The 11,535-nt window shown below is 57.4% G+C and overlaps 1 protein-coding gene across 1 annotated transcript in view; it reads left to right on the top strand.

The window, feature by feature from the left end:
* The first annotated feature begins 253 nt into the window (after positions 1–253).
* Positions 254–11,535, top strand: part of MN1 (MN1 proto-oncogene, transcriptional regulator) — a 50,320-nt gene continuing 39,038 nt past the window's right edge. The window contains exon 1 of the mRNA XM_012464918.3: positions 254–5,255. Coding sequence (XP_012320341.2) covers positions 1,463–5,255 — 3,793 coding nt within the window. The 5' untranslated portion in view covers positions 254–1,462. The remainder of the gene's footprint in view (positions 5,256–11,535) is intronic.

Below are 11,535 nucleotides of genomic sequence, written 5' to 3'. Positions count from 1 at the left end.
TCCTCCGCCTGCACCCTCTCCAGTCCGCTGCGCCCGGAGGCCAGGGCGCGCCCCCAGCGCACTGACGCCGGACCCCGAGGCGAGGCGGGCGCGGGGGACCCCAGAGCCGGGGTAGTGCGGGTTCGTGGCTGGGGCCTCTGCAGCCAGGACCCCGGACCACCTTAAGAGCGAGCCCCGCCCCGGGCCCGGAGCTTGGGCGGCGCTGATTGGCGCAAATGTAATGGCTGAAATTGATTGCTGAAATGCAAAACTTGTTGCTGCTTCTCCCGGCGCTGGGCGAGAGGCAGACACAGAGAGGGGAGCCGAGACCCTCGGAACGCCCCACGCAGAGCACCCCCGCTAGTCGGGAGAGGGGTGCGCAGACCCCCCCAGAGCTGTCCCCGCCCCCCCGATTCCAGACTCGGAGAGCGCAGCCGGAACGCCTCGGCTCGCTCGCCCGGCGTGGCCCCCCGACCCGCATCCGCCCCTCCCTCGGGTCCGAGAGGGACTCGCGAAGCACCTCGGCGCGGAGGCAGGGAACCGGAGCCTCGGAGCGACCCGACCCTTCGCCTCGCTGCCCTCCCGCACCTGCGACGGTGCGCGGAGACTCCAGCGAACTCAGACACCCAACGGCGGAGGACAGAAGCGGCAGGCGGCGGACGTGGCCGCGAAGCTGCGCGCCGGGCGCAACGCACCCGCTGTCGAGCAGAGGAGCCGCGCCTTCCCCCGACCCTCTGCTCCGACCCCCGTCGCCCGCCGCCTCCCAGCCCCTCTGCGACCTCGGCTCGGGGGCCAGCACCAGCGATGCCGAGCGGAGCCTCCAGTCCTCCGACCCGCTGAAGAAGCAGCAGCCGCTCGCCCGGAGCCTACGGGGACTGTGCGAGCGGATCGTGCTCGGTGGAGGCTCCGGCTGCGGGGCGCGGGGACTCCGGGGGGCGGGGGGAGGGACCGCTCTGTCGGTGCCCGGCGCTAGCCGCGGCTTTGAAGGGTCTCCCTCCCCTGCCCTTAGCAGCTCTGCCACGGACTCCGGGAGGCTGCGGGCAGCGTCCTGGGGCTCCCCAACAGACCCAGTCGGACTTGAGAAGGTGATCGCTCTGCTCTCCCATCCCCCTTCCCTCCTCTTTTCCCCCACTTAACTTTTTGTCTCCGTTCATCCGCGGCTTCGTCCCCTCCCCGCAGACCCACCCGCGGCTGTGACAACCGCCCGGGGCATGGGACCCCCAACACGGCTCCTAGAGGCCGCGCGGCCTCGCAAGATGTGAGAGGCCCTCCCCGGGCAGATCCCGAGCTTCGGGAGAGGAGCTGATCCACTCCCCAACCCCCAAGTCCCTCACATCAGGCGGGGTGGAGGTGCACGTTGAGCCCCTGCGGTGCTGAGCGTCCCGGAGCGCCCAATCCTGGGCTGGAACGAGTAGCTGGCCGGAGGCGCGCCGCGGAGAGCAGGCTGTCATGCCCTATTGATCCCCTCTGCCCCCCGCCAAGTATGTTTGGGCTGGACCAATTCGAGCCCCAAATCAACAGCAGGAACGCTGGCCAGGGCGAGAGGAACTTTAACGAGACCGGACTGACCATGAACACCCACTTTAAGGCCCCGGCCTTCCACACGGGGGGGCCCCCTGGCCCTGTGGATCCTGCCTTGAGCGCGCTGGGCGAGCCCCCGATCTTGGGCATGAACATGGAGCCCTACGGCTTCCACGCGCGCGGCCACTCGGAGTTGCACGCAGGGGGGCTGCAGGCGCAGCCTGTGCACGGCTTCTTTGGCGGCCAGCAGCCTCACCACGGCCACCCGGGAAGTCACCATCCCCACCAGCATCACCCCCACTTTGGGGGCAACTTCGGCGGCCCAGACCCGGGGGCCTCGTGTCTGCACGGAGGTCGCCTGCTGGGCTACGGCGGCGCAGCCGGCGGCCTGGGCAGCCAGCCGCCCTTCGCTGAGGGTTATGAGCACATGGCCGAGAGCCAGGGGCCTGAGAGCTTCGGCCCCCAGCGACCGGGGAACCTCCCGGACTTCCACAGTTCGGGTGCCTCTGGCCACGCCGTGCCGGCCCCATGCCTGCCGCTGGACCAGAGCCCTAACCGAGCCGCCTCCTTCCACGGCCTGCCCTCCTCCAGCGGCTCCGATTCCCACAGTCTGGAGCCCCGGAGGGTGGCGAACCAAGGAGCCGTCGACTCGCTGGAATACAATTACCCGGGCGAGGCGCCCTCGGGACATTTTGACATGTTTTCGCCCTCTGACTCCGAAGGGCAGCTGCCTCATTATGCAGCGGGTCGCCAGGTTCCCGGGGGCGCTTTCCCGGGCGCCTCGGCCATGCCCAGAGCTGCGGGCATGGTGGGCTTGTCCAAAATGCACGCCCAGCCACCACAGCAGCCGCCGCAGCCGCAGCCGCAGCAGCAGCCGCCCCAGCAGCAGCAGCAGCAGCAACAGCAGCATGGTGTGTTCTTTGAGAGGTTCGGTGGGGCCAGAAAGATGCCTGTGGGTCTGGAGCCCTCAGTGGGCTCCAGGCACGCGTTAATGCAGCCTCCCCAGCAGGCCCCGCCACCCCCTCAGCAGCAGCCCCCGCAGCAGCCGCCACAGCAGCAGCCGCCGCCGCCACCCGGGCTTCTAGTCCGACAAAATTCTTGCCCGCCTGCGCTCCCGCGGCCCCAGCAGGGCGAGGCGGGCACGCCCAGCGGCGGCCTGCAGGACGGAGGCCCCATGCTGCCCAGCCAGCACGCGCAGTTCGAATACCCCATCCACCGGCTGGAGAACCGGAGCATGCACCATTATTCCGAGCCCGTTTTCAACATGCAGCATCCTCCTCCGCAGCAGGCACCCAACCAGCGGCTGCAGCATTTCGACGCGCCCCCCTACATGAACGTGGCCAAGAGGCCGCGCTTCGACTTCCCGGGCAGCGCGGGAGTGGACCGCTGCGCTTCGTGGAACGGCAGCATGCACAACGGCGCTCTGGACAACCACCTCTCCCCCTCCGCCTACCCAGGCCTACCCGGCGAGTTCACACCGCCTGTGCCCGACAGCTTCCCTTCGGGGCCGCCCCTGCAGCATCCGGCCCCGGACCACCAGTCCCTGCAGCAGCAGCAGCAGCAGCAGCAGCAGCAGCAGCAACAGCAACAGCAGCAGCAGCAACAGCAGCAGCAACAGCAGCAGCAGCGCCAAAACGCGGCCCTCATGATTAAGCAGATGGCGTCGCGGAACCAGCAGCAGCGGCTGCGCCAGCCCAACCTGGCTCAGCTAGGCCACCCCGGGGACGTGGGCCAGGGCGGCCTGGTGCACGGCGGCCCGGTGGGCGGCTTGGCTCAGCCGAACTTCGAGCGCGAAGGCGGCAGCACGGGCGCCGGGCGTCTGGGCACCTTTGAGCAGCAGGCGCCGCACTTGGCACAAGAGAGCGCGTGGTTCTCAGGTCCGCACCCGCCGCCCGGAGACCTGCTGCCCCGTAGGATGGGCGGCTCGGGCCTGCCCGCTGACTGTGGCCCTCACGACCCCAGCCTGGCGCCCCCTCCTCCGCCTGGCTCAGGGGTGCTATTCCGGGGCCCTCTGCAGGAGCCGATGAGGATGCCCGGAGAGGGCCACGTGCCCGCGCTGCCCTCACCGGGCCTGCAGTTCGGGGGGAGCCTGGGCGGCCTTGGTCAGCTGCAGTCCCCCGGGGCCGGCGTGGGGCTCCCCAGCGCTGCTTCCGAGCGCCGGCCCCCACCGCCGGACTTCGCTACGTCTGCGCTCGGGGGCCAGCCGGGCTTTCCGTTTGGAGCAGCGAGCCGGCAGGCCACGCCGCACAGCGGTCCAGGCGTGAACTCGCCCCCCAGCGCGGGAGGGGGCGGTGGCAGCTCCGGTGGCGGCAGTGGCGGGGGTGCCTACCCGCCGCAGCCTGATTTCCAGCCCAGCCAGCGCACCTCGGCCAGTAAACTGGGTGCGCTCTCGCTGGGCTCCTTCAACAAGCCCAGCTCCAAGGACAACCTGTTTGGCCAGAGCTGCCTGGCTGCGCTCTCCACCGCTTGCCAGAACATGATCGCCAGCCTCGGGGCCCCCAACCTCAACGTGACCTTCAACAAGAAGAACCCGCCCGAGGGCAAGAGGAAACTGAGCCAGAACGAGACCGACGGCGCGGCAGTGGCCGGCAACCCGGGCTCGGATTACTTCCCAGGAGGGACTGCTCCTGGGGCCCCAGGACCCGGAGGCCCGTCCGGGACGGGTAGCAGCGGTTCCAAAGCCTCGGGGCCGCCCAACCCGCCCGCCCAGGGGGACGGCACCAGCCTCTCCCCCAACTACACCCTGGAATCCACGTCGGGGAATGACGGCAAGTCGGTCCCCGGGGGCGGCGGCCGGGGACGGGGTCGCAGAAAAAGGGACAGTGGTCACGTGAGCCCCGGCACCTTTTTTGACAAGTACTCGGCGGCTCCGGACAGCGGGGGCGCACCTGGGGTGAGCCCAGGGCAGCAGCAAGCGTCAGGGGCAGCCGTCGGGGGCAGTTCCGCGGGCGAGACGCGCGGGGCACCGACGCCCCACGAAAAGGCGCTCACGTCGCCGTCGTGGGGGAAAGGGGCTGAGTTGCTCCTGGGGGATCAACCGGACCTCATGGCGTCCCTGGACGGCGGGGCCAAGTCGGACGGTAGTTCGCCGCACGTGGGTGAGTTCGCCTCGGACGAGGTGAGCACCAGCTACGCCAATGAGGACGAGGTGTCGTCCAGCTCTGACAACCCCCAGGCACTCGTTAAGGCGAGCAGGAGTCCCTTGGTGACGGGCTCGCCCAAACTCCCTCCCCGCGGGGTAGGCGCCGGGGAGCACGGACCGAAGGCGCCCCCGCCCGCGCTCGGCCTGGGCATCATGTCTAACTCTACCTCGACCCCTGACAGCTACGGCGGCGGTGGGGGCCCGGGCCATCCGGGCACGCCGAGCCTCGAGCAGGTCCGCACCCCGACGAGCAGCAGCGGCGCCCCGCCACCCGACGAGATCCACCCCCTGGAGATCCTTCAGGCGCAGATCCAGCTACAGAGGCAGCAGTTCAGCATCTCCGAGGACCAGCCTTTGGGGCTGAAGGGTGGCAAGAAGGGTGAGTGCGCCGTCGGGGCCTCAGGGGCGCAGAATGGCGACAGCGAGCTGGGCAACTGCTGCTCCGAGGCGGTCAAGAGCGCCATGAGCACCATCGACCTGGACTCGCTGATGGCAGAGCACAGTGCTGCCTGGTACATGCCCGCTGACAAGGCCCTGGTGGACAGCGCAGACGACGACAAGGCGTTGGCGCCCTGGGAGAAGGCCAAACCCCAGAACCCCAACAGCAAAGAAGGTATATGCGCACCCGTTTTCCTCTCACTTCCCGGGTGACCCGCCCCATCCCCAGTACAGGCCTTAGCCTCCGCGCCTTGGGGTCCCTTGAGGTTTGGAGGGCTCGGGCCCTCCTAATCCCCAATCACAGCTGGTTATCACACCTTTGCTTACACCAAGGGCTATGAGGACCGACCCCCCCCTCCCCACTGCCCTCAAGCTCCCGACATGCTGCCAGGTAGATTCTAGTGCCACAGGGTGGTAAAAACGTAGATGGCAGCCCTTTGGGAATCTTGTAGAGTACCCCGCCCAGCCTCCCCAACACCCCCAGTTTTAGCTGAGTTGCCCTTTCCCTTTCACACCAAGACCCCTCCCACCTCCAACATTCAGGCTGCTTCCACTTTTAGCAGCTATGTGCAGGCCTCCCTGGCAGGACACCTGGGAAGTTGTGTGAATGCCTCCCACCTTTTCCTAGTTAGCCAGCCTCTAGCTCTAGTTCTTTTAGGTGCCAGCATCTTTAGAAAAAAAAGTTACCAGCCCTGGTGTCGGCGGCATCACTCAGAGGCATCGCCTAATTTGACATTTGTTCCTAATGAATAGTTATTTTGTCTCTTCTTAACTATTAGAGTTTCATTGAAAAACCGGAGACCTGTGGGGGTGGCAGGAGGCAGGGAACCTTTTCAGGGCGCATCTCCTTGACATTTGGCGGGGCTGGGGAGGGGGTGTGCTGGGGTGGGGTTGGCTTGGCAGAGACCAGACCACTCAGTCAGGACATCATTTGTGTATGGGGATATGGATATATATTCTTAAGACACAAAGGATCCGCGTTTGTCAATATCTCGCTTGGCTTTGGTGACAGATGTCTGGTCCCAGCTTTCGTTTGCATTCTAAACACCCCCTCCCTAACAGGCCTGGAGGCCTTTAAGGTGGGAGGGGTGGGGTTAGTAAATGGGCTGCCTTTCCAGTTAAAGTAATAACAGTTCTTCCTAACCTAAGGATGACTGGGCTGCCATAGATATTTATTTTATTTGAATGGAGCTTTAAAATGTACATATATATATATAAAGTGTGTGTGTGTGTATATATATAGGTGTATATATAGACATGTGTGTATATATATGTATCTATATGTCTCTAATGACTTCTTAAAATCAGGTAACTGTAGTTGAATTCCCTTGGTTTCCCTAGACAAGCACCATGGAACCAGTGGCTGGCAATTTAACCTTGTCTTTAAAAATGTGTCCCCCTCAGTGTGATTCCTGCCCTCTTTTACAGTCCCTTCCTCCTCCGCCTTCGTTTCCCTCATCCTCCCCACTTCCTGCCCTGTCTTGACTCCGGATTAAAGGTGAGGGTAGGTTTTAGGAGAATGGCGTGGGGGCTGGGAGAGGCAAGAGGAGAGGAAAGGGGAGTAGGCTGGGAGTTGGGTGGTTCAGAACTTGGGGCTTTCTAGGCGCCCATCCCGGGTAGCTTTCCCGCTTAGGTTTTCTAATTCATGAATGCGGCCTCTCTGCTTTTTCTCTTTGTTCCACGGTTACTGCCCAGCCTGGGACGCCCGGGACGCACTCTCTCATTTGAAGCCGGGTGTTTAGCATGCACAGCAGACACTGCGGCCAGCATCAGCATTCTCCAGGCTTCTCCCAGGCAAGGCCATAAATTGGTTAGTTTGGGACCCTCAGCTTCTTCTCCCCTCCCCGCTCCCTTTTTAAAATCGAGTTGGACACAGCAGCCTGCTGGCTCCCCCCACCCCTTTATTTTCTTGTAGGCAACATCTCGATCTGGCTGGATCGATAGCTGGTTAGCACAAATCTCAGCCCCTGTCACTTCTACCTGGCCTGGCCTGGCCTGGCCTGGCCTGGCCGCCCCTCCCCCTTCCCCTCCTGATCCTCCCCCCTCCCCAAGTAATTAAGAACATATTGGCCAAAATGAGGTGAGAAAAGTTTTTTTAAAAAACACTCTAATATAAAGAATTCATTGAGAGAAAAACAGTAGCACTTCACCTTCAAGTCTTTTAAAGGGCCTTAGTAGACTAGGTGGACAGAGCTGTTTTACTGAGATTTTTAGATGTCTCTCTCCATCCACTTTCCAGTCCTTCCTTTAGAGATGAAGATGCAGGCTGTGAATGAAGAACTGTCACCAAAGAAATGTTTTGTTTGTGTCATCATCACAGTCAGATGAATGAAAATATTTTTTGGAAACAGATGCTCATCACTTTTGGGTTGATTTCCCCTGTAAGCGGAAGCCCTCCCCTGCACTCGGGACGATAGGGACTTCCATCAGGGACCAGCAGGGCTGGCTGTCTTATAATCACCAGCAGGGACACCCACTTGACCTCCTTTGTTTTCTACTGTGTGGTGTGGGAAGGACAGTTTCCTCGATAAAGCAGCGAATTGAGGTCACTCGAAGCTTCTATAGCCTTGGGGTTGCTAGTTAAGGCTTTATAAGGTATCCGCATCTGAATCCTGCTCCCTCACTGGTAGTAAATAAGGATGATTAAACTTTTCATTATGATAACACCCTGCAGTTCCATCTGCACACGTTGTATAAATAGGTACACAGAGCTTTCTACAGGCCCCTGAGTCCCCTGGCTGAAAATCAGAGTGAAGTGTGCCACTTCGAAATAGAGTCAGAAAAAAAAATTAAAGCAAAACATTCTGCATTTCCTTAAAAAACATGCTCCTGGTCCCATTAGCCTTGAGCAGTGGTGTCCAATGGCTTTGGATAGACCTTCTCTAGGTACTAGCCCCAGCAAGCATTTTTTTTCCTACACCCCCCTTGCAGGCAAAGCCCATTTTTGTAATGATATTTTATTTTGTCACGCCGTAAAACATGCCAGTACTAATGTGATTAAATATTAACACCGTTTCTGAAATTCTTCGCTCCAATGACAAAATACTAGTCGGTATTTAACAAAATGATCCGTGCTCGGATTGGAGGGAACGAATAAGTCTTCAGAACAGCATGAGGCGTGCAGCTACTGGGACGTGCCTAGATTGTCTTATGGGCTTGAGGTGTCCTTTGGAGGGGAGGGAACTTGACTGGGAAGTTGTCTTTCTCCTAAAGTCTAGGCCAGCCTCACATGGGAGGGTGACTTTTTAACCAGGAAATCTAGCTAGTCTCTCCAAATCATGCTTCTCTTGACTTCTTAATCAACCCACCCAACAACTTTTATATAATGCAACTTAACCTCTGATCTTGAGGCTCTATGTGTACAAAGTTGCGGTGGGGGAAGGGTGAGGTCATGGAAAGGAAAAAACAAAACAATACAAAACCAAACCCAGCCTGAGTTTGGGCCTATTCAAACGTCAATAAAATCGGTGAGAATTACATGAATTTGAAAAGAGTTTGCAAAATCATCCACCTATCTTTGAAATAGGTGTGTGGCCATGGAAGAATTTCAACACAGAGAAGGAGTGATAATGAGAGATGATAGATAATGCATATTCGGTTGGAAAAAGGACGTTTTCTCCCCTTCTGCCCTTTACAGTTTTCAAAAGTTGAATTAACTGTATTCTGTAATACATTTAGCCTTGCCAGAACTCCTTTCCCCTGGTAGCTCTATCTTGAAACCCAGGGCAGCCTTGAAGTACTCTTTCACATGCATTGCAATGGGAGTGGTCTCGGTACACGCCCTGCATGCAATCCTGCCCTTTTTGGAAGTATGATCTTTTTACAGTGATGCCAGAGAAATTTTTGGAATTTCATGCTTCTCTCAATGTTGTAGTCAGAACTGTGCAATCCTAGGCAGGCAAGATTTCTGTAGACCTGGGGCGGTCTTGGGGCAGGTTGGGGGCAGGTAGGTCCTAGCCTCAGAGCAAAGCACTGTTTTCCTGAGAGAATTTTTCAGGCTCCTTTGAACTTGTCTGGGGGAAGGCAGAGAGCTTTGCAATCCTGTTTCCCTGTGAAATTACCCAGCACAAGTTGCATGCCTTCATGTGACTTTGGCGCCTCCGGAAGATGTAACCCAAAACTTCGCAGGTGTTAATAAGGGATAATGTAAACAGATAGGGTCCCCTTTGTGCAGCTGACGTTCGGGTCTGGCTGCTCCCTGGATATCCCAGGACATCAAACTACTGTTCCTTGGTGCTTGTTTAATATTTCATGGCTGTAATAAACCTGTCTACTTTGCCCGCCTCCCAATATAAAACCCCAACCTAACACACATCTGCAATCATACATTTCCACTAAATATTAATAAAGGACAAGGATGTTTTAAGGGGGCTGAAGCCTGGCAGTGTTGAACTTGTCATGGTTTTCTACCACTGGGTTTTCCTGGCTGTTTTGATTTTAAATAGCCATTGCTTTCTAATATGCAAACTATATTTATATATTCATATATATATATGCAATTTTTGTATATTGAAGGGCTTTCCTCAAGTATAGCTTTCTTTGATATAAATTCATTTAGATTTCTTGTGAGGCCCCTTCTGACCGGAAATAAGGAACTGTTGAAATGTACCTCTAGTTTATTGAGGTTTCTAGGAAAGGCGTGAAAGTTGGTTAATCTAATTTCTCTTTCTAGCAATGAAATTCTATGATTCCTGATGTGATTTTGTTTGCCTGACAGAGGTATTTAAATTTCCACAAAGAATCTTAATAGGTTTTGAAAATGCGGCCACTCTTGCCAAGAAGTTACTTGATACCCTGTGCTGATATAAAATATACATTTTTAATAAACAGTCCAGCAGGACCAGCTGAAATTAGAGGAGGAAAATTCTTCCCGCTGTGGAAAGGCCAAGTTGAGTGAGTCCCTGGGATTTCACAGGATCTCCTAGACTCACTCTATGCTGGAAAATGAAGCAGAATCACTTGTGACCCGTTTCTCTCCACTTGAATGACAATGACGTCGGATTGTGTTCTTTGCCCAGGGAGTGATCAGCTTTGCCGAAAGCATTTAGGAGATAAATACTCTTGGTAAGGAATACCGTATTTACCTCTGTTTGGTTATTTTTAGAGATTAAAAGGCTGTAGCTTTATATAATAGGATCAAATGTCTGGGGAGTGTGTGGGAGCAAGCAGGCCTCCCAAGAGCACCGCAACATAAAAACACCAAATCCTCTGATGCCAGAGGGGTTCTCTGTTTGTTGGAGGAGGTGTGGGGGAGCTGCAACCAGTGGGTTCACCTTCTATCCTTTTCTCACCACCCACGGCTTGTTCCACCCAGGCCTTTGGTCTGGAGGGGCCAGGATCGCCCAACCTCCTCATTTTGACTCAAGTCAGGATTCTGACTTGCCGAGGATGCGTTTGTTTTAGGACAGTGTCTATATTTAGGCGCATCTTGGGTGGACAGATTTGAGTGTGGGATTTGATCGCTCTTGGTGGAGATGTTGATGTATACATGAGTGCGTGATTGAGAAGAGGGACATTTGGAGGAAAATTTTCAAGGCTTCTCGCCTTCTCACACACACTGAAGCCAAATGAAGTGGTCTTGGGGCCAGCTCGAGAGAGCACGGCCGAGGTGGGTGGAAGCTCTGGGTCTGTATCTCAGGGGTGCAAAGCAGGGCCCCTTGCAGCTCAGTGTGTGAAGGAGCCCCCCCTCTCCCCCTCACCCCATCCCAGCATCCGCATATATACATATGCATGGCCGAGTGTATTTCCATCCAATCTGGAGTCACTCCTCCAGTTTACCCTTAATCTGCTTTCTAAAGGCGAGCAGGGAAAGGAGCTCACCCTTCAGTCTCAATGGCCTTAGCTGACAGGTTCTGATTCTGTAAAGGACTGAATGAGCGTGAGTCCTAAAAATAGAGGGAGGATTTTGAAGATCCTAATTACGAAATCTCAGCCTCCCAGGCCTCCTGGGCTGTGGGTGACTTTGATCTGGAGTATTTCAGTAGCAGACGCACGTCGCCCCTCGCTGGGTTTCGTGCGTGAGTGTGCGTGGAGGTGTCTCTCCGGCTGAATTCAGCTAACACCAGTTTCCTGCCAGGAGAGGAATCTTTGAATCAGTGCCCCCTCCCCTTCTTTACTCCCCCTACACCACCTACCCCTACCAGTTGTGGGAAGCGGACGCTGCTTCTCATTTATGGAAATTCCTCGCCTTTATTGTAATCTTTTTGTACCAACGATGTGGCGGAGACGACGCTGGGCTTTCGAATTAGTCACGGTCCTGCCTGCAGGGACCCTCTGTGTCCTGATGCAGAACAGCTCAGCCGGAGTCCCCAGCTCAGAGCCACCCAGGGCCCCGAGAAACTGTGAACAGGACCCCAAGGGAAATATAGTTCTAGGATCCTGGCACATTGCGCTCAATGGGTCACCCTGCATGAAGCTGGCCCTGGTCATTTCCTGCCATCTTCTGATGACAGAAC

This window comes from Aotus nancymaae, unplaced genomic scaffold (assembly GCF_030222135.1).
Source record: "Aotus nancymaae isolate 86718 unplaced genomic scaffold, 86718_ANA_hifiasm-v0.15.2.pri h1tg000076l, whole genome shotgun sequence".
NCBI classification, from domain to species: Eukaryota; Metazoa; Chordata; class Mammalia; order Primates; family Aotidae; genus Aotus; species Aotus nancymaae.
Note: the sequence above shows the minus strand (reverse complement) of the source record. Positions and strands in the feature narration are given on the sequence as shown.